The sequence below is a fragment of the Miniopterus schreibersii genome, assembly GCF_964146895.1.
Source record: "Miniopterus schreibersii genome assembly, chromosome: 1".
Classification (NCBI taxonomy): domain Eukaryota; kingdom Metazoa; phylum Chordata; class Mammalia; order Chiroptera; family Miniopteridae; genus Miniopterus; species Miniopterus schreibersii.
Window position 1 is genome coordinate 191,590,427 of NC_138101.1, and position 23,768 is coordinate 191,614,194.

Genomic DNA, 23,768 nt, shown 5'->3' on the forward strand with positions numbered 1-23,768 from the left:
ATTTTAAAATATGTCTTTATTGATTTCAGAGAGAGGAAGGGAGAGGGAGAGAGATATAGAAACATCAATGATGAGAAAGTCCTTGATCCGCTGCCTCCTGCACACCCCCGACTGGGGATCGAGCCCGCAACCCGGGCATGTGCCTGACTGGGAATCGAACTGAGACCTCCTGGATCCTAGGTCGATGCTCAACCGCGGAGCCACGCCAGCCTGGCTAACGTGTCATTATTCATTTCACTGTATAATATATGTAAAGTGTGTACAAAATTGGGTGAATCTGTTTTATGGCAATCCTAAAGCCAGTTTTTACATTTGTCTCTTTATAATAAAATAGTATGTAAAATATGAAAAAAAAGTTCAGTTTTTTGAGCTTTCCAGTTTGTATTCTGTAAAGACAGGAGTTAGTTCTAAATAGCCATATTTTAAAGCGGGTAATTGTGACAAATGATGGATAGACGCATTATTTATAAATCCCAGGCACTTTAGAGTACCTTCTTATTTTGGTTCAATCCAGCTGTTGTCAAAACTGCCTTTGAATTTTGATATAATAATAGAGTGCTTTTGTTAAAATGAAATCTAATGTATTTTTGGCATTTTTTCTTTGTAGGCTTTGTTTGAGTATATCTTTCATCATGAAAATGATGTTAAGACTGTAAGTTTTGAATTCATTCTATTTTCTTTTAAGTTTTCTGACTTTGGGGATTTAGATTTTGAAATGTTCTATTTCCTACCTTTCTTACCTTATAAACATATGGAATTATTAAAGGTTAGAGAATTGCTGATACTTTCAAATCCACTGTCAGCTTTCATCTGCTTACCCCCAATACATACACATTATTTTATAGAACATACAATTAAGCAATTTATTTTGTCTTTATTTAGTAAAAAGCATGAATTGTTGGTTTCCCTGTTTTCCTTTTTATTTGTTTGTTTACTGATTGATTTGTTTTTTGATTGGATTACTCTTTGAATGAGTAATGACTGAATGCCTGTGTATGGGTACTATGATGTGTGCTAGGAGTGCTGAGAGAGACAAAAGCCCTGCATCTATTTCCTGCTGGCATGGGCTTGCCACATTATAATTCTGTTATGGATCAGATTGTTCCATTAAAATGTCATTTTAGATTTTCCCACAAATGTTATTTTCTGAATGGAAAAAGAATTGAGATAATGAACAGAAAGCATGCATTTTTTTTATGCCCTGTGTATGGTTTGCAACTTAGCTGGAAAAAGAAAGGAAGGAATTCTGCTTTTCAACATGCTGACGAAATCAGGGGTGCTTTTATACTGGTTACCTTGGGTGGCCTCCAAATTTCTTTGTAAATGAATTATTTCACACAAATTTAGAGAATATTAGACAAATATAGAGAATACTGTAAAATGGTATTTAAATGTTAAGAAAAAATCAAATTGATATTCTATGGAAGACTATATTTCTGTCTGAGCTCTTAATACTTTTTCCACTTGTGCCAATATTAACAAAACTAAAGTGGCATGTGGGTTGGTGATTTTTTATTTGTTTATAGACAGATACAGAGAATACATTCTAGAGAATATTATGAAGTGGTATTTCAGTATTAAGAAAGGGTAAAGTTGATCTATGGGAAACTGTATTTCTGCCTTTGAGTACTTAATGTCTTCCCTCCCTCCCCTCCCTTTTTGGGACAATATTGGCAGTACTGGCAAAACTAAAGTGGGGTGTGGGTTGGTGATTCAGGAATCTTTATTTCCACATGCACTTTAATTTTGTCATTCTGAAGTTGTCGCAACTATAACAATAGTGAAAGGATGACTGTTGTTTTTTCATGTAAGCAGTTGGAGCACTATTAGGAAATCCATTGGGAGGCTCAGTGGTTACATTTTCACAAACATCATGTTGTCTAGGTCTGCTGAGGACTCTGCTTATGGGCTTTCATAAATTTATGATTTTTATTTACAATATTCTGAGCCTTTAATATTGAGATCTTTATTGGTTAAATTATTCAAAGATCCTTAAATATATGTAGTCATTTATTTTTAAAAATTGGGACTTTAGACTGATAATTGCCAGAGAGGAAGGGGTTGGAGGACTGGGTGAAAAAGGTGAAGGAATTGAGAAATACAAATTGGTAGTTATAGAAGAGTCATGGGGATGTAAAGTGCAGCATAGGGGATATAGTCAATAATATTGTGATAACTATGTATGGTGCCAGGTGGGTACTGGAAATATTGAGAGATCACTTTGTAAAGTATACAATTGGCTAACCACTATACTGTACACCTGAAACTGAGACAAAATAATATTGAATGTAAATTGTAATTGAAAAATAAATAGTAAATTGGGACTTTAAAGAAAAATAGATTTTCTGTCACCACTTTAAAATTTAAAAATATTAATACGAATCTTATTACTCTGACAGTTGTGTTTGGTTAAGTTATTTTCAACATGAAATAGAAACAAAGGATAGAACTAATTAAATCAGCAAATAATTCTTCGGTGCTTCTTACTTAACAGCAGTGCTGCATATCGGCAACAGAGGTGTGTAAGAAGGGGTGCCTGTCCTCAGGGAACTTAGGGCCCATTTGAAATGGTCACAAATGATTGTGTCTAGTGGCAGCCTCAGTTATATGAAGAATTGTCATTAAAATGTAGGTTTTTATTATTTTATTCTGTATCAGTACTTCATATTAATTTCCTTAATTGGTTTAAGCATAAACATAGGGATCCTACATAGGAGGACTTGTTTCAGGGCCATATGTAAGAGCAACATCAGTAGCCTGTAATAAGCACTAAGTCTAACCTTGGAAAGTTAGAAGATGTTAAAAAATTAAAATGATACATTTTTCTGAAAAACAAGGTCATTAGATTAAACATGAGAGTGAATATGATCTATTTGCTGGAAAAGGTCTTCATAAAGATTAAATTTAAATTAATATGCTCAGGTATTTACAGTACACTCCTGAATTGAGCTGACTGAAAATATGTTTTTCTAGTATTTCCAGGAATAATGCTAATTGAAGTTATACTTTTCCCCTTACTTTTTGCTTCCATTTTTGTTTCTGATTTGAGGGAAAAAAGAAAAATAAGCATATGAAAGTTGTATGTGTCTTGTTTTTAAATTTCCATATCTTTCAGTAGAGATGGGGATTTTTCAAGTCTATTAGAACCCCAGCAGGGTGACACCATTTTTTGATAAGTAGTTTGCATATTTAGAAGTCTCCCCTGGATCAAGAGAAGATGGGGAACGCAAAGAAATGTTATCCTTTTTGCAGTAGGAGATTCAAGGAATGTTTCTGGCATTTATTTCAGAAAAAGGTTAATAGTAAGAGATGGACAATAATATGGGATACATTCTGAGATAACAGAACTGAAAGTCTCAGAGTTACTTGAACTGAATTGTTGGCTATCATGATTATATGAACACCTTCGAAAGAATAAAAATTTTCTCTTGAGACAGAGAATAAGAAGTATTACTTTAAAAAATCAGAATTATCTTTTAATGAACAACCTGAGTTTTTATTCGCTAAATCTTTACATGAGCATCAAATTCCTGTGAGCTTCAAATCTGTGTAAAGGTTGATTTGCTTCTCTCTTGTCCAAATGGTTTCCACTCCCTCTGTATAAAATTCTAATTCCCATTTAGTCATTTCTTGTCAGGTCTTGAATAAACTCCAAAGGAACAAACTAGAAGTCATAAGAGAGATGGGAGAAGCATATGTAAAATATGAAAGCAATTAAAGAGATTTTTTTCAGGTCTCAGCAAAGGAAAGTCTGACCCTTAGAGTTACTGGAATGTGAGGTGATGGGAAAACAGTGGAATGAAAGTTTTTGAAGATGGCCGTTACCCAAGTACCCCAGCTTCTTCACGATCCTGTTTTCCAGACCTTTTCTACCTGCTTCCTTGATCTGTTTCTGTTCCTCTACATCTCTCTTTAAAGTGGGGCTGTAGTTGGACCAGGTGAATACACCAAAGGCTTGACTGCCGCTGAGTTGGAGGCGTTTTGGGTCATTAGATAGTCGATAGATGGTGGGGACAGGGTGAACACGTATGGATTTTTAAAGTATCAGTTTTGTGCCTTGTATATTAAAATTGCATTCAAATATGTTGTACACCTGCTTCCCTTCAATCATTGTTTACTTGTCATCTGCTGTCGGCCCTCTGGTCTGGAACTGATTATTTAGGGGAAATTCGTGGGGCCATCTGGAAGCATGAGCAACTTGAGTTGCTGTCTGATTTCTAATGCATGTTTTGCTTGATGCTGATTATACGGTTTATTTCATTATTCATTGTTTCTGTTTATTGTTAGAGGAGAAAATCCTAACCTAAAATGACTTGTTTTCCAAGGCCTTGGACCTGGCTGCCCTTTCCACAGAACATTCTCAGTACAAGGACTGGTGGTGGAAAGTGCAGATTGGAAAATGTTACTACAGGTAAAATTTGCATTGTTTGCAAAGGGTCTAGGAGTGGCAACATATTTCAGAGTCTCAAGTCTGATAATTTGGGGGAGCAGTTTGGGAGATAGATTTTCTCATGAAGAAATGAGAACTGTGTCTTTGTTGTACTAGAGAAAGTGGTGGCACAAAGAATTGACACCTTTAGAATAATAAAATTTTAGAGCTGGAAAGGGGGAGCTTTGAGACCATCAGGTCCAACACCCTTTACAGATGAGGAAGCCGAGGCCAGAGGAAGGCTGTGATTTGCATCAGGAGCCTGTTGGTCATAGACTCTGGACCAGAATTGAGTCTGTTGGTTCCTACTCCACTCGTCTGGCTCTCAAGTCTTTTTTATTTCCACTGTTGCCTCACATGTGTAAAATGCTTTCCACTTAAGACACAACTTGTCCATACATTACATTATCTCACTTAAATCTCACAGCACCTCAGAGGTAGTTGCTCTTATTTACCCTTGTCCCGATGAGAAAAACTGAGCCTCGAAAGAGAAAATGAAGCCCAAATTCACATGGCTAGTATGTGGCAGAACAAAAATTCCAGCTCCGCATTTTGACGCTAGTTCTTTTACTATTTGCACAATTCCATAGTGTTTCTCTAGGATCTAAATATTCTTACATTAATTCATTTAATATTTAAATACATTTTAAGCTAATTAATTGAGAGATCAGAAAAGTTTTAATTAAGTTTATGAATATTATACAGCAACTAGTAAATAAGATCTGAAACTTGTTGCCTGATATTGAAATGCACTTGGAGCATTTGAAAAGTAGAGACAAATGGGAAATTATATTTTATAAAGATAAATATGTCTTTTATTATTCAAAAATAAGGTAGACTAGTTACTGTGAGCATTCGTCAGTACTTATAAACTTCAGTTTTCGAGTAAACACTGTGAGGAAAAGGAAATATGTAAATGGTACCAAAAAGAGGCTTTTTCTTTTACTGTTGAAATTAAGACTACTTTCCATTTAGATATTTCACATAGAACTCTGAAGTATTTTTTCCTACTGTTAGATTGAGGAAGTGTTTTCTGCTAAAAAGGTAATTTTAGACTATTAAAACATTAAACTCTTATGAATATAATTTCTGAAGACAAGCTTGAAATCTCGAGCTTCTAAGTAAAGCCTTCAGAAATCTTCAATAATTAAAGATAAGTACAATTCAGATTCCTTCTGCCATCCGTATAGGATGGCATTTAAATGAGTGTACTTCGTCATAGTATCATTCTTCTCTGTTCCTTAATAGCTTCTCATCTTTATTATGGATAGAGCATTCATTCATTCATTCACCCACTTAGTAAAATATTTAATGCAAAGCTACTCTGCCAGGCACTGGAGTAACAAATATTTATTAGATGGTTTCTTTCTTTAAATGGTTTACAGGCAATAGGGAGAGAGGACAGTAAACGACTGTAAGCATGGTTCCCATTATGACAGAAGCAAGCGCAGGTGCAGCAGAGCCGGAGAAAAAGTCCTGATTTCCAGTGGCGAGGTCAAGGGTGGATTACCAGACACTGTAGCCCCCAATTGGCTTCTGCCTCTTTGCCCTGATCAGTTAGTTCTACTGGTCCTTCCTCTGCAATAACTTTCACAGTTGCTCCCTTACTACCCAGTCCCACCCCGCGTCCCCATTCTGGCATTTAGTGTCATTTGTTTGGATTATTACATTAGCTTCTTATCTGAATGTTCTGCTACTATCCCCCCCCTCCCCCCAACCAGTCCTTCCTGTATACTGCTGTGAGAGTAACTGTTGTGGAAACACAGGTCTTGTTGGATTCTTTGGTTAATTTCTGTTACCTTTAGAATGAAGTCTGGATTTTAGGTGTGGTACCTACGATGTCATCTCAGTCTGCATATTTTCCCGTATCGCTCGCTTCTCCCGTTCCTTACTGTGCCCCCCTTTTCAGCTAAACAGAACAGCTTGGCATTCCCCCACCGCGCCGTCCACTTCCGGCCTGTGCACTTATCTGACAGTTCGCTTGTCTGAAATGTCCCCTCACCCTCACCTCACCCTATGTGTCAAAGTCTTGCCTGTCACTTCCTCCCTGAAACTATATTGGTTCGCTCCTCCTCTGTGCTCTCAACGTATTTTTGTCCCCATTGCCATAATACTAAATTTATTTGTGAGCGTGTTTTATTTCAGTCTTTATTGGTGCCTCCAGGACATGGTTGTTACCTTCAGTTTTGTGTCTCCTTACCATCATGAAATGTGCGTGCAGTTGGTGCTTGATGATTATTGAGTTAAACTGCAGAGAAAAAGTTGGCAGTTGGTGAGGATTATCTCTGGACTCTGACTGATATTGGCCTGTGTTCATGAACTTGACTGATGTTTTCATTACACTTTCTTTATACACAGCCCACTCCATTTCCTTTGCACAAGCACCCATGTGGTAAAATCCTTTTTCGATGTACTAGAAGAAATAAAAGACATATGGCCCATCCTTCCTTCCTTTTCTTTGGTTTCCCGGTATCTCAGAGGCTCTAATTGCTTTTTTGTTTATTTTTTTAAATTTGTTTATCCTTCCATGTCCATTGTTTTTAAAAAAATCTATTTCTGTTTTCATATTCTTGTTTTATATGTGTCTTTCGTTGTAATTCCCGTTAAGTCATTTTTGGAAAAAGACAACTTACTTGATAAAAATACACAGACTTGTGGCTAATGAAGCGTTCATGGAAGTCAGTGATGAACTTTGGCCATATGTGTCAGACTTGCACGTTCAGTTGAAGTTATAACAGCATATAGACACACTGTTTTCCAGAACTTTTAGTGTCCTTCGATAAAATTTTATAAGTACTCCTTATAAAAGCTGTGACATCTTTGAAGAGGTGGGGGCTTCTGCCATATCACATATCCTCCAACTTTAGGCCAGTTTTCGGGGGGGGGGGGGTGTCATTTTAACCCCTGTAATCCTATGTCTTCCAGAAGCTATTTGAGGATAGCCACACCAATGCTTGAGGCCTAGTTTAGGAAAAAAGGTCAAAGCTATTTTTTCAAGCCTACATATGAAAGTAGCACAGTGAAACATCCTGTGTATTTTTCTGGCTTTCCTTCACACAATAAAGGCAATATTAAAGTGCCTAAGCAGCTCTTAGATGGCTGAGGGTGAGTAGTTATATGAAATCCGAACAGATCTACTGAGGACAGGCTAGAGTGTGCTTCAGTGATTTAGTGGTAACACAATGTTCCCCGGGCAGAAAAGATGGGTGCTGACCTCAGGACAGTTATAGTTAAGCAGAGAACATGTCGCACATTTTAGACCAGGACAATCAGTATCAGACACCAAAAAAGGAAAGAAAATGTTTCTAGAATAATGAAACGGTATAGCTATATACTCAGGTGGCAATTGCTCCTTACATCAAAATTGTTTAAAATGGCTTTAAAAATGGGATTCTGTCTCAGAGCAAATGGTGTTTTCCAAGAAATGCCATCCTTTAGCTCTTCCAGTAAAAGAGAGACTCTAAGCATTTATCCAGGTCACTTGCCATATGTCCAGCTGATCATAAGCTCTTTGGGTGGTGAACTCCTATAACCTGGCTCACCGGCAGCTATTAGTGCTGCTGTGACTGGACTGCCAACAGGCTCTGCACAGCATTTGAGGGTTAGACAGTGAATATGGGAAGTAGGCAGCTTTTTGCTAAACTGTATCAACTGCATGTTAATATTCATATATGTGTGTAGGACATGACCTTCTTTACTACATGCTTACTCTCAGAGATGTAATTTGTCTCTATTCATATCCTCAGGGCATGAATGCGTGCTGGAGTATTTATTTTTAAGGTGAATGCCTAATTTTTCTTAATGGCTATTCTTAGGTTAGGAATGTATCGTGAAGCAGAAAAACAGTTTAAATCAGCCCTGAAGCAGCAGGAAATGGTAGATACATTTCTCTACTTGGCAAAAGTAAGTATTCTTCATCTGAGTGAAATCTGTCTTCTGAGAACTGTTTAAATTCCAGCCCGCACGTGGGGAGAGTTGCCAGTTTCTTCAGGAATATTTTGGCAAGTTAATATCTTCAGACTTAACTTAGTTTTCTCTTTAGCAAGGGAAAATGTGAGGCCATATGGAGAAGAGCTGTTTTGGGAGAAATCGATGGCCGTGAAAAAGAAGAAAACCCCTTTGAAAGATTTCCCATTAGGGCAGAAGGAAATAGCGCCGGTTTACCACCCCCGTGGGTGACAGGCCTCCCGTCCCCCCGCCTTTTCTTTACAACACACTGTCTCCCACCTAAGCAGCCTGTACAGAACAGGAGTTGTTCTTATGTAGGTCCTTTATTTCTTGGCTCTGCCATAATCACAAAAGCAGTATTTCCCCTTTATAGACCACCTGCTCAGGGTGAGGGATTGTACCAGGTCTGTTCCATGTGCAGTTTAATTTAAGCCCTGTAGCAGCCCCACAGGGTGGGTTTCAATATTCCCTTTGTACTCTGGAAAAGGGGACTTGAGGAGGGTAGGTAAGATTTCAGGGTCACTTGGCTGTTAAGAGCCACATTCAGACCCGGGACTTTCTGATTCCAGAGCCGACTCACTGTCCATCGTGCCACCCACAGCCATGGCAGAAGGGAGGGGACACCTAGAATTTTCAGTATCAGAATAAAGCTACTTCTTCACCCTCACCAAGGCTACTTTAAAAGAAACATTTGATGAAGTGGCGGTTATGATGTCATCTTGCTGTACCTCTAAGAACTTTTTCAATTGAAAAGTGTGGTGAAGGAGGTTGAAAAGATGAGATATAAACAGAAGTGCTACTGCTTCCTAACAGCAGTCTTAGACATCAGCGTACTGAAAGGGAACAGAACGAGAGCGGTGCTGTATAAGCTCAGTGTGCTACTCCCGGCATGTGCGCAGTGGTTTCAAAAATGTTTGAACTGTCTGGTACCTAAATCTACTACATATTATACAGTAAACTTAAAGAAGTTTCTAGGAATCACAGTAGACATAAACTTTTCTGACAGCTTGAAATTAAAATTCAGGTCACATTGACTATCATCTTCCTTCATAATCACTTGCCACATGGTGAAAAAGTGTACTTTTAGTTTTAACTATTGTTAAATACCTGGTTTGACCTATTTTTCCATAAATTAATTTGTATAAACCTGTTGTCTCCCTGACTGTGTAGAGGTAAAGTTTACTTATTTTCTTTAATACATGAAGGAATGATTGTTAAGTAATAGCGATTAGCAGATTTTAGTAACAGAATTATTTCTTAAAATTTTAGATGATTAATTTAAAAATAATGATTAAATGTTTTATATTACTTAGCATATTAAATTATGTTATTCATTGTATTTAAACAAACAGTTTGGAAACACATAAGATAGATGTTGAAAAATTTTCACCCATACCTATCCCTGTAATCTCATGCTTTGGCAATAAACACTAACCAATTTCCTGTGTATCCATTTGGGCCTCTGCAAAGCACAAACCAGCTGTACGGGAAGAAATAGAGGATCCGTCATCATTAAGGAAAAAAGTCATAATCTTATGTTTCTATACATAAAATAACTGTCTATTATAGGGATCCCTCTTAGGTATGTGGGATTTTCATGCTAATGTCCTGATTGCTAAGTGGAAGCCATCAAATGCTAACTCTGTCAACATCCTGACCCCACCCCTCACAAATCTGTTTCCCCTCTAGTTCTGGGGGTCCTTTTCCCAAAGCAGCCTCTCCACAGCTCTCCCCTGCTGCTCTCTCAGCTCTTGTTCCATGTGCCATCCTCCTTTCTCCTGTACCTCCAACTTCAACCTAGTAATTGATTTCTTCGTGGCAACCGGTAGACAGGTCTGTTGTACCCTAAAGGATTTTCCCTTTATCCTTGTCGAGTTACTGCTCAGCCTCTGTGACAGTGATGAGCCCAACAGTAAGCATTTGTTGAAGGAATAAATTAATGAATGCTTCGTATACAGCATGTGAAGATAAAACTCAAATATCATTATTGGAAATTAATCCTACACAATTTTTTAGTGTTATATCTAGGAGATAATTTGTTACTAAGCAATTATTATAAACTTGTCATAACAAATACTGTATTATTTTAAGAGCCAGTACTTTTACTGAAATGTATCTTGGCTTTAGGTTTACATCTCATTGGATCAACCTGTGACTGCTTTAAACCTTTTCAAACAAGGCTTAGATAAGTTTCCAGGAGAAGTCACCCTACTCTGTGGAATTGCCAGGATCCATGAGGTGAGGTTCATGGCATTCAAAAGGCTGTGTGCTTCTTAAGTAAGCCCATAGTCCTGTGGGGTCCTCGCAGGAGAACAAGTTAGGAAACTGATGGTTGGCCTGTGGTTTACCAAGAGAGTAAGAGGCTTCAGTGTATGCGTGTAATCAAGCTGCCTTTTCATTATGAATCATTTCAAACATACATAAATGTAAAGGGAATGGTATGAGACAGGGATCTAAATCCGTTTCCCTCTGTAGGTTGCGAGTTGTCTCAGTACACTTTCTGAAAAGGTTCCCAAGGTCTTCATTGTCAACTAGAATTTTTTTCTTTATGTGGTAGATACATTGTGGGGCCTTCTAATCTGTTCTATTGGTCTGTTTGTCTAGCCTTATAACAGCATGCTCCCATCTTAATTACTGTCGTTTTACAAAACTTACTATTTGGTAAGACACTTTTTCATTGTTATCAGGAATGTTTTGGCTAATTTGGACTTTGCTTATTTTTATAAATTTTAGGGTAGTGTTGTCAAATTCCATGAAATGCCCCATTGAGGTGTCCCCCCTGCCATCTAATTACTTTAGCTTTAATAATTCCCCATACCAGCTTGGGCAAGTTATACCACCTGCTCTTCACAATTGGTTATTCTTGGCCCTTTGCTCTTCCACATTGATTTTAAGATTGACATATCAGGAACCATTTAAAAAATAACTGCAGGGATACTGATTGGAATTGAGTTGAATACAGGAGTGATGGGGTGGGGGTGGGCTGCCTTTCCTCCCATTCTCAGTACGTCTCCATGTATTTTGATCATCTTTTTTTGTTCTGCAACAAATATTTTGTAATTATCTCCATAAAGATGTTTTGTTGGGGGGCATCTCCACAGCCATGCTGAGGTTCGATGATTTATTAGAAAGATCCAAAGCAGAGGGAAAAGGCACCTGGGGCCAAGTTCAGAGGAGCCAGGCACGAGCTTCCAAGAGCCCTCCCCCAGTGACTCACGCAGGACACACCCAATTTTTCAGCAACAAGTTAGGACCACATGTGCGGAATGTTGTCTATCAGGGAAGCACATGGTTATTTCTGGGGGCTGGTCATATAGGCACCCTCTACCTATCACGTACCAAAATCCCAGACTCCAAGAAGTCAAGCAAGCATTCAGCATAAACAACCTTCATGTACAAACAGTTTGGGTGTAGTGAGCCCTGCTTATCATTTGGGGAAAGTTTTTTATCAATGTAAGGAACCAGCCAAGTTCTCAGATGCCACCCAAGGGCCAACCTTGCAAGCTGGCCTTTCTAGGAATAACAGTCTCAGGCGTGCTGTATTAACTTTTGCTGCACAGATATATTCCTGTGTAGAACTATGAGTGGAAACCTTTTTTCTATTGTATTTCCTATTTGATTATTTCCAGTTAGTAGGAATGCATTGATTTTTAAAAGTAGATTTGATACTAGCTACTTGGTTAATACTCTTTAAATTTTAATTCTTTATCCACAGGTTCTCTTAAAATTTCTAAGTGACAAAATAATCATCAGCCACAAGTGGTTTCATTTCTTCAAATATTTTACCAAATTAAAAAATATCCTACTGTTTAGGACTTCCAGTACAGTATTTAATAGAAGCACCTCTGTTCTTTATTAAATTCCTTAAAATGCTAGGTATGATATTTTAAAAATTATTTTGTTAGAAAAAGAATGGAAAATATTAATAGTTTCTAAATCTAGATAGTAGTATATAAATGATTTTTATTTTGTGCTTTATACTTTCAATATTTTCCAGATTTTCTGTAATGAACATGCCTTGCTTTAAAAAAAGAAAACATTATTTTTGAATTGTCTGGAAAGATCGTTTCCCCTTTTGAAATATAGTTTTGATAAACATGTAAATAGAAGACTTTGATCAGTCAATAAAAATAATATATCAGTATCTCTGTATCTTTCCTTGTGTGACTCCAAATTGAACATGAACAGAATTTTGAGCAAAAGGCTTGGAAAGGAAGGGTAGGTAATAAGATAGGCTGTGAAACGTAGTGTTGACAATTCTGATGCAGTCAGAGTTCCTGAACCTTCATGATCTGCCTTCCCCACATCCCAGGCCCTGTGCCGGACTTTTCTTAGGCAGGCAGTGCTGGCAGAGGGATCTAGAGAGCAGCGGCATCTTTAACACGCTGCTGGAGAGATCTAGAGAGCAGTGGCATCTTTAACACGCTGCTGGAGGGATCTAGAGAGCAGCGGCATCTTTAACACGCTGCTGGAGGGATCTAGAGAGCAGCGGCATCTTTAACACGCTGCTGGAGAGATCTAGAGAGCAGCGGCATCTTTAACACGCTGCTGGAGAGATCTAGAGAGCAGTGGCATCTTTAACACGCTGCTGGAGGGATCTAGAGAGCAGCGGCATCTTTAACACGCTGCTGGAGGGATCTAGAGAGCAGCGGCATCTTTAACACGCTGCTGGAGGGATCTAGAGAGCAGCGGCATCTTTAACACGCTGCTGCTGGTCAGAAGAATTCCCCCCAAGCCTGTGTTGTCACTGTTGCTATGGCTGGGGTAGGCGAGGCCCTGGAGCAGATCCTTTTACCGGCTCCCTTCTTCCCATCCCTGCTTTGTTTTGGCCAGGAGGTGGAGGAATGTATCCTTTTAGTATCCTTTTATGCGTGCCCAGGGAGGGCTTTGTTGGAAAAGTAGAATTTCTCTCTGCCCTTAGAGAAAGAGAGAAAGAGAGAGGAAAGTGTCCTAGTGGGGATTATGTCGTACCCAGAACAGAGTCTAGCCGGTGGTAGGCTCTTAATAAATACTTATTGATGGAAGAATGTAAACCAGTCAGTAAGAAAAGAATTTCTTGGCAATATCAATGAAGTATTGCTCTTCTGTCTTGACGGAGAATAGGAGATGAACAACATCTCATCGGCCTCCGAATACTACAAAGAAGTTTTGAAACAGGACAATACTCACATAGAAGCCATCGCGTGCATTGGAAGCAACCACTTTTACTCCGATCAACCAGAAATAGCCCTCCGGTTCTACAGGTGTGCCCTACCTTCCACTTGCAAAAGTACTCTCCTGTGGCATTTTGATGAGACAGTAATAAGAGAGACTGAAAATGCAGAGAAGTAGTGTCTAAGCCATGTCTATACGGGACTAAAAATTCAAACACCCAGATGTTTCGTGAGCACTGGAAACGACATCTAATAATTTGGAAACACATAGATATTCAGCATCTTGTAGAAACACCCAGGTAATCGCCTGAGAGTTTAACCTGATGGCATTGTATGAATTAGCCATGTTGTCATTGACCAGTAACAGTTTAATAGCTACTGGAAGCACCTCTCACCATCTTTGCCTTCATTAATTCCACTATGTATAATATAAGGGCCTTGAAGCTGAAATGGGGATGAGATTTGCAAACAGCAGTAGGCCCCAGGTTCTGAGCCCTGATGAGGACCTGAAACAGGGCCCTGTGCTTTGTGAAGTATTGTCAGCTTTTGTCCAAATAATTCTTCAGTCTAAATAAATTGTGTCTCTGGTTCTCTTTTGGGCACATATTTATTGTATCCTATACTGGTTTCTGGATTAAATTTTGATTTCCTCTTCAGCCCTTAGGTAATATACAAGGACATAACCAGCAGCTGACAAGTGTTCTTCCCAGAGATACATAAATAGTAATATAAATGCTGTCTTGTCGCAGACAGCTGACTCTATTCCCTGCCCCCAGGGCAGGCCATGGGTTCCTCAGGGCAGCTGGGGTGGATTTCATTTGCTTATTTGAACTCTCTTGTCCTTTGTCCTTTGGGGTGAATGATGCAAAGAAGCAAAATAAGCTTCTTGAGCTGTAGCTTAAAAGCTAAGTGGGTAACAGGGATCCACTGACAGTCTTGCCTTCCTTGGTGGGAGCCCAGTGGAGGTCAGTAGATGCAGCTAAACCACAAAATACTTGTAACCCAAAACAGGACCCAACTCAGCTGAAAACTTGGAGCTAAATGCTAAACGCAGTCCTCAAATTAGATCAGAAGGTTTAGGAGTTTACCTGTGGGCAGGAAAGCTTTATGAAGCAAAAATGTGAGGGCTTTACTTTACATGATTATTTATGTCTTATTTTGATTCTCTAACAAAGCTTTTGTGGGGGAAAAACTCCAATTTACGTAAGCTGTTTCTGACCTTGCCTCTGGACACTGTTACCATAACTAGTACTATTGAAAAAGACATGCTTTTGTATTTGCTTTAACACTTTTTTCATTGACTGCAATACTTCTTATTTATATTTGGAGGTGTTAAAATTATAAATTCCTTCTAAATTTGTAAAAAATATATGTCTAAACATTTATAAAGTCAGTCTGACACCAAAATATGTGTGCTTTTCTCCAAAAGGCGACTCCTGCAGATGGGGGTTTATAACTGCCAGCTTTTCAACAATCTGGGGCTCTGTTGCTTCTATGCCCAGCAGTATGATATGACTCTGACCTCATTCGAACGTGCCCTTTCTCTGGCTGGGAATGAAGAAGAGGCAGCCGATGTCTGGTACAACCTGGGGCACGTGGCCGTGGTATGCTGCTCCTCCAATATGATTTCGGTCACAGAAAAGGTAGCACAAGTTAGCTGAAGGCATTTTCAGGTATTGTCAATCCAGGTTTGGGAACAGTCTTAAGTAGCAATTTAGAGATTTCTAAGAGTCACCATAACTTGTTTTATGTTCCCAGGTTAAATCCCCTTACATGCAATTCACGCCTGACTCCTGTGATTGGGACTTGTTGCTTTTTCTGTGGTAGCAGAAAGGATGTGGATGAGGAAAGGTGGGAGGAGATGGCAGGAGGAAGTGTCTGGATCGGCTTGTGTGGATGCTTGTGTTTCTTTTGTAGGGAATTGGAGACACGAGTTTGGCCCATCAGTGCTTCAGGCTGGCTCTGGTCAACAACAATAACCATGCCGAGGCCTACAACAACCTGGCCGTGCTGGAGATGCGGAAGGGCCACGTGGAACAGGTCAGTGAACCGCGAGCGGCACAGTGGACAGTCTGCTGTCTTCAAAGAAAAGCTGTCGCTCGTAGCACCTTCACATGCTATATATAACTTAACAGTGAGCTCTGGAGCGCGACCAGCCGGGGTTTGAATCCCAGCCCTGTCACGTATTAGTGATGTGACCTCGCACAAGTTCCTTAAGCCGTCTCCAAAACCGAGCACCTGACTTTATTAGGGCAAACCTGCACCTCCAGTCTTCCCTGTCTTAGTGAAATGCTGCACCATGCACAACCCCCATCCACCAGCTAGCTGCTCAAGCCAGAATCCTAGGAGCCACCCTGGAAACCTCTTTTTTCTGAGTGCCTCTCCTGCCACCCCATGTCCCCAGCATGGTCGGCAAGCCACGTCCTGAACCCAGCCACTTTCCTCCACCCTGCATCCCCTTCTCCAAACTGCTCTCGCCTCTTGCCTGGACCACTGCAGGGGCCTCATGGCTGGTCTTTTTGTTTCCACTCATGTCAGCAGGTAAGCGTGCCCTGGAATAATCCCCCTCGGAACAGCCACAGGACCTAAAGCACAAGGTGGTTTTATTACTGCTTGGCTTAGCTTCCTCCAAAGGCTTTGTCCTTTCACTTGGAGTAAAATCTGGGCTTCAAACCTTGGCCTACGAGGCCCCGTTTCATGCTGCCTCTGGCTCCCTCTCAGACTACACGTTTTGCCACTACCATAGTCCCCCCTTTTCCATGGTTTTGCTTTCCTCAATTTCTGTTACCTGCATTCAGCCATGGTCCTAAAATATTAAATGGGAAATTCTGGGAATAAACAATTCATGAGTTTTAAATTGTGTGCCTTCCTGAGTAGCGTAAAGAAAGGTTGTGCCATCCCACTCCATCCTGCCCAGGAACATGAATCATCCTTTGGTCCAGCGTATCCACGCTGCATATTAGTCACTTGGTAGCTGTCTTGGTTACCAGATTGGTTATCAGAGAGAGAGACATACAGAGAGAGACAGACACAGAGAGAGACAATGCATTTACATAGCTTTTATTACAGTATATTGTCATAATTGTTCTATTTTATTATTGTTAATCTCTTATGCCTAATTTATAAATTAAACTTTATCATAGGTATGTATGCAAGTGAAAAACATAGCGTGTATGGGGTTTGGTATTATCCACGGTTTCAGCACCCGCTGGTGGCGGTGGAGTGTATCCCCCTTGGATGAGGGAGGGCTATTGTACACCTCGTACCAACTTCCCGACACTAGCTGCCTTGCCGCTCTACAACTATGCAGTGACTCTCCTTACTTTTGGGCCTTTGGAAAGTTCTTTCAGATCCTGCAGTGACTTTTCTTTTTGTCACTGACGTCTTAGCTCGATCCCTGCCTCCTTAGAAAGGCCATCTCGCGCTTCAGTGTGAAGGAGCCCTTGGGCACTGTCACATCTCCTGCTATTTTTTTCTTCACAGTTCTATCATTTTATCAGATATTTTCATGTTTATGTGTAGAATGTCAGCTATGAGAAAGGAGGGACTTTCTCTGTCTTCTAACTACTATATTTTCAGCATCAAAAACAGTGCCCAGCCAATGGTAGGTGCTTGGTCCATATTTGTGAAATGAATGGATGCTACATAATACAGGGTAATAGCAGTGCCCCAGGTGTTTATGTGAAGATTAGCAGATCATACATGCAAAGCACTTAGCATAGTAGATGTTCAGTAAATTATATCATTATAACAGGATTTTAAAATGCTAAATACACAACTTTAGAGGTCATCAAAGGTAGATATTATTACATTCCAAACGTTAGAGATGAAGAAACAGAGACTCAAGGTGAGTAGGTAACTTCCCAAGGTCACAGGCGCAGTGAGCAGTGTGCCACCTGGTCTCCAAAACTTTTCACAAAACAAGGAAAGAAACATATTGGATGTTGCTTTTCATAAACTTCCCAAAGTAAATAAGATGTTTTTTTTTAATCCTCACCCAAGGATATGGTTTCATTGATTTTTTAGAGTTAGAAGAAGGTGGTGGAGAGACATCAATGTGAGAAACACTGATTGGTTGCCTCCCCTGCACGTCCCTACCTGGGATCATGCCTGCAGCCTGGGCATGTGCCCTGACTGGGAATCGAACCCATAACTCTTGGTGTACGGGCGATGCTCCAACCAGCCGAGCCACCCAGCCCGGGCGGATGCCTATTTTATAAACAAAAACTAGCTACTCTAAAATGGGAACTTGTTCTGTCTTGGAACTTTACCTATGTCCACACGCAGCAAGCACTTCTTGTGATCTTTCTCCATTCTCACATTAGTGATTTCCTTTCTCTCTTGCTTATCATAGTCTCTCCAGTATACAAGTGATTTGAAATGTTTGGGTAAAAGGTTTCATGATACTAACCCCATTTTATTATTAATTATACCTCAATTAAAAAAAGAAAATAGCTAATCATAAAACAAAAGAATTAATGCACTATTCTATATGAACTGTCATTTTATTTTCCATTAAAAATAAGCTATACAAATTTGTTCACAGAGTCACGGATAGAGGTTTGAGGTTAATACTCGTTAGAGGGTTGTTCAGCAGCTTGGAGTGCTGACTTTGTGGTCTTCATGGTGAATGTATGAGCATCTCATGCCACTCATGATCCCTGCAATGTATAAGCCTCTGAGCCTACAGCAGATGGAAAATTGATGTGAATTTTGTGGGGTTTTTTGTGTATTTTAGAGAACAGAAAGCCTGTCATTTTCAGATGCATTCAGTTTTCATTTTGGGGTCAGCAGGACCCCACTGTCACCCAGCACAGAACTTGGGTCTGAAATTTCCTGTGGCTTTTTGTTGTTTCTGTTGTATTAGAGGACAGACAATTAGAAGCCCAGGAAATCTGTCAACAGCAACACAGGCTGGATTAACAAGACTTTTTTTTTAAGCATTGAGAGGATTATATTTTGAGTTGTCATATTGAAATATAAACTTTACAAGAACAGTGGTTCTCAAGTAACTTAATCTGCTCTTAAGTTTTCAATTCTCTTATTTTCTCCATATTTTGAAACTTTTTATTAATCTACTTTTGGCAAGATATAAGTAGTTAGTTGTATATCAATAAGTTGTATTTCATGAGAAATGTCATCTATATTTATCACATCACGTTTATTAAGATCCTATCCTGGGTAAAGGATTCTTTTACCCAAAAAAATCACACATATAATGCTGACATATGCTCATATACCTTTGGTTTTTTCTTTGTGTTTTTTTACACAGGCAAGAGCACTGTTACAAACTGCATCATCTTTAGCACCCCATATGTATGAGCCGCATTTTAATTTTGCAGCAATCTCTGATAAGGTATTCTCTTTCTACATCAATTTACTATCTGATATGTTTCTTTTTTTCCCTTGGTTTTAAAGAAAGTACAGATAAATAAGGACATTCTAACCATAACTTCCTGAAAGAAATGATTTTTTAAAACACAACTGTTGTATACACATATGTCTTCCCTAAGGGATAGTTTAAGAAACTATAAAGAACTTTATCACTGAATATTGACTAAACTTAACACCATTATGGATTGCAGGAGAATTATTTTATGTTTTAAAATATGATAATAAAAATATACTCATTAAGTAGCTGCTGGTTTGGGGAGGATTCAGTAACTGGCTTTTACAGCAGGGAAATCCTGTGAATTATCTGTAGGTCATATTGCCACCGTCTCTGGCATGACTGCTATAAAACTAGGGGTAGTGGTGAAAGCTATTTTCTCTATGAACAGTATGGGGAAAATGCAACTGTTAATACTGTTACAAGTCAGTTAATATCCAGGAACTAGAAGGAATCCTGTGCGTAATGAGAAAACAAAAGACATTGAATAACTGACTGCCTGGCAACCTCCCTTTAACATGGAAGGCGAGTTTTGGGGACAGGGAAGTGGCTACAGACGTTTGCTGATGTGAAGATTCTTTATGGACCAAAGACATTATAAAAACATGCCATTTGCATAGCATGAACATAAAGCCACTCTCACTTCTGTCTGGAAAATAAGCTAAGCTGTCACTCTTACGTGGTCATTTTTGAGCGCTTATAAGTGCTCGCCACTGTCCAGGTGCTCTACACTCATTTTTTCATATAAATGATTTTTTAAAAAATGAGCCTCCACTATGTACCAGGCACTGTTGTAGGCACAGAAGATGTTAGTAATGAACAAAGCGGACAAAAACCTCTACCTCATGCAGCTGATAGTCTAATGGAGCTCAAAGCCTGAAAAGCTTAAAAGGCTTCTTTAGAGTCTCAGGTGCAGATTCACACAGCTCCTGCTGACGCCTAGGTGTCCCCCCCGCCCTGTGCTGCCTCACAGTTAAACCGCAGAGAAGGCTGGCTGGATTACTTTCTTCCAGGAGCGTTGTCACACTTAAATAATGTATAACTCAACCAAGATATTTCTTTTAGCAAAGGCTATGCCTCCATTAGAGAAAACAGTGTGTTGTAAAGAAATGCTATGATTTTAAAAAGGAAACTTAAGTGATGTTTTTAATGCATATACATGTTATAAAAAAACAACAACCACCACCAGAATTGAATATCTATTTTGGTGTGCACACACTATGAATCTCTCGTTTTAGAAATGTGTGCATGAATCAAGATACAGTCTGATGGATTCAAATACTGTGTGTGTTTTTCTTTGGGACTGGACTTTAACACATAGTTTCTTGTAATCAGAGACACCCTTTATAAACTTAAAACCAGATTTTTTTCCAACATTAATGTGCTAGCACCGTTAAAACCTCCCAGAGCATGTTATTTTATTTTAAGTACAATAGTTTCTGCTTGAATTTTCTGTCTGAAACATAATACCCTAATCAAAATATGCCTTTCTGGTACATTACCAATAGTAGTTCTAGGCTTCCCTCAACTACACCAAGCTGGCTATTTTAGCATGCAGATGCTTTTTATTTTTATCATACTCTCTGTGACAGAAAAGAAAACAGGTTTGTAGTTATAACTAGACAGCTGTAATGGAGCAGGAATTATTTATATAATTGGTTATTTTATTTTTCTCATAGTTTTCAAGACTGAATTGTTATCTAGGTGAAAGAATTCTAAAACACAGGTAGCATAATCAAGCAATTTACCCTTAAGTACCCTTTGGATTGGACAGTGTGCAGATAGTAGGCCCTGTTTTGACTTCCTTCCTCATTTGGGAGGTTTCGTTCTGGGCTCTTATTCTGGTATTTCTTACAGATTGGCGATCTGCAGAGAAGCTATGTGGCTGCTCGGAAGTCTGAGGCAGCATTTCCAGATCACGTGGACACCCAGCATTTAATTAAGCAGTTAAAGCAGCACTTCGCTATGCTCTGATTGTTCCTTAGACCAAGTGTATTTCTATGGTGGGGCATTATATAGGGGAAAAGTAGTATCTGTTTACATATGTAATACACACCTGTGCTTGATATTAGTGAAGATGACATGAGGGAGTTTAAATAAGAATATAAATTAAAACTTTTATAATAGCTTTATAATGTTATAAAAGACAGGATTTCAGCATTTGTAAGTAGATCATGAAGCCTTAGCCCCACATTATGTGGTAGATGTTTATATTTATAATGTTTATAAACCATTTTCATGAATTTTCTAAAATTTTTATAAATGCACATTTTAATGTTCTTAAGCTTGCCATTAGCTAGCATGTAGCTTAAGAGGTCTGAAATTTGCCTTTAAAATTGCACTTTTATGGCTAAAAGTATGTATATTTACATAATTAGAGACTTTATTTAAAGCTTAAATATTGTATTTAAACTATCAAATGCTTTGTGAGAGGCTCTACATTTTCTTATACATTATGCTTTAAAATAAATCAGTGTGTAAAACACCATCATCCTGTTATTTTTCATGAGTTTTTATTTCAGGCATGTCAGATAAAACATCTTTCGGAAGTCCAGTAATCTTAGAAATCAAGTTACCATTTTAATTTTATTTGAAACGATTCACCACCAAGTTGGTTTTTCTTGTGAAGCTATTCATGGGCTGTCACACTTAGTGTAAGAGCATCGGGATCAGAAATGGGGTCACAGGCCTGGAGTCCCACCTGTGCGCAGCCCCGAGAAGGTCGGGCTAGATCCCAGTTCTGTGCTTTGTAAATCCTGGACAGGCCCTGGAACTGTCTCCCGTATTGGAGGAGCTCTCCCTAAAGTGTTCATACAAGGAAATGTGTCAAAGGGACAGGGCCACTCACATTGGCATTTCAGACTCTGGGATCTATCCTTGTTATTTTTCATTTCTTAACTTCATGAAAACTTACAGATGCTTATTTGTTTCTGTTCAGACTTGTATAAATAGTACTACCTAGCTGACAGAACGAACAATGTGGATTCAAGGGTCACAGATTGTTAGAGCTGATAGTAACTTCCAAGAACAGGTAGGGGACCCTTCACGGCGCAGGTGAAGGAAGCAGGGCCCAGAGTCGCCCAGCAGCTGGTGGTTCAGTCACGATGGACCCCCGGTCTTGATCCTGAGCTTTAGGCTTTAACCTTCCCTGCTTCTCTAGGGCACGCGAGTGTGTGTTCAGCTCGTGAGAATTTCCTCCAGCCCTATCAAAATTCCTAATACTGTATGTAATATTTAGATTGAAATTTTATAATGTGAACCATTTTCTCCATTAATTTCAAAATAAGAGCTAATAACAGTGGCCAACACTTACTGACGATGTTGTATGTACCCAGCTGTGTTCTAAGCACTTGGTGTGGATTAATTAATTCACCTAATTCCCACTGCAGCCCTATGAGGTGCTGCTATTCCCATTTTACTTATGAGAAAAAATGAGGCGCAGAGAAGTCAAGGCGCTTGCCCAAGGTTATACAGTTACTAAGTGGCAGAGCTGAGACTTAAATACAGGCAGTGTGGCCCCTGAGTGAGTGCCCTTAACCACTGTGTGAAATTGCCTCTCAGCGTTTCTCCTGTGAACAAAGTTACTGTCATTTAAAATGAATGTTACGTGCATTAGTAAGGCTGAATAAATACGTCACAGTCACACAACAAAAAGTGAGTCAGTGTTCCTAAGGTGACACAGGGATATTTCTGTCCCGACATTCTGTTAATTCAGTGTGAGCACCAATTCGAAGGATGAGTCGGTGGCTGCGGGCGGAATGCGGCTGTGAGGCCGCGCCAGGAGCCCTCTGCAGCCTTGTGACAAAGTTCTTTCTGAGCTGCGCCATCCCTGGCTTCTGTGCCAGCGCTTCTGTAGAAGGAAGGTGAACCGTTGTCTTCCACCGTGGGTTAAAAGGTGTTCCATCCTATACAAGTTGTTCAAGCAAAATTAACATCATTGAGCTTCCACCTGATGGAAACGAGAAACGGCAAGAAGGCTGCCTGCGCTGAGTATCTGGCGGCGAGAAGGGTTCCCAATGGGTGACATCTGCGCCAGTCCCCGTGGTACCCATCGTCCTGTTACATTTCTGACCCCCGGGTCAGAGCGCCCATCAGGATATAAAGTATGGCTTAGAGACAGGAACGTTAAGGTCGTTTCCTTTTAATGCAGTTTCCACCACCAACTCTTTATTAACACGAGGGCTTTCTTGTCCTGAGGTTTCAGCTGGGGCTGACTTTAAGCATTCAGGAAAAAAACAGAACAAAACAAACCCCGAAAGATTTTAGATATACTGCAGTAGAACTCAACCTTGGAATATAGTGAACCCAGAAATTGAGTTTAGGTAAAAAGGCCATAACCAGATAGTTTTAGATTCTAGGGAACAGGTAAATTGGAAGGGTCCATGGACATGTTCCGGAGTTCCAGAGTGGTTATCTGGGCTCGGATATCAGTGGGGAAATTTTATTTAGTAATTTGAAAATAACTGCAGTTTTATATTCCTCCATGTAGATGGCATTAGTCCTATTTTTGGCTGACTAAATACAACATTTTTAAAGAGATGCTGTCCTTTTACTTCCTTGATAGTAAAGCTAAATTCTTGAGATTAACAATAAGGATTAAGTAAAGATTAATTTACAAGCACTGGGGACTATAATATTTTTTGTAGTGCGATCCTTTCCTTCGCCCGAATCCTGACTGATGAGTAATTGGTTGCTAAGATGTAAACAATGGAAACTCTTGGAGAAAGCAACCACATTATGTTAGGAAGGAAAAGGCCAGGCCTAGACAGATTTTAGGAAGAAATATTGTTTTCCTATTTAAATCAGAGAAAAGATAGACCCTCACCCAGTGTTTGAAACTCAAGTTTCA

The 23,768-nt window shown here is 39.4% G+C and overlaps 1 protein-coding gene across 1 annotated transcript in view; it reads left to right on the forward strand.

Annotated features, from left to right (window-relative positions):
- The window catches only part of TTC8 (tetratricopeptide repeat domain 8), a 37,083-nt gene extending 15,676 nt beyond the window's left edge, over positions 1-21,407 (forward strand). Inside the window, exons 6-14 of the mRNA XM_081145087.1 lie at positions 608-652; positions 4,326-4,411; positions 8,245-8,332; positions 10,505-10,615; positions 13,481-13,620; positions 14,960-15,134; positions 15,448-15,570; positions 18,803-18,886; positions 20,777-21,407. Coding sequence (XP_081001213.1) covers positions 608-652; positions 4,326-4,411; positions 8,245-8,332; positions 10,505-10,615; positions 13,481-13,620; positions 14,960-15,134; positions 15,448-15,570; positions 18,803-18,886; positions 20,777-20,893 — 969 coding nt within the window. The 3' untranslated portion in view covers positions 20,894-21,407. The remainder of the gene's footprint in view (positions 1-607; positions 653-4,325; positions 4,412-8,244; positions 8,333-10,504; positions 10,616-13,480; positions 13,621-14,959; positions 15,135-15,447; positions 15,571-18,802; positions 18,887-20,776) is intronic.
- The last annotated feature ends 2,361 nt before the right edge of the window (positions 21,408-23,768 follow it).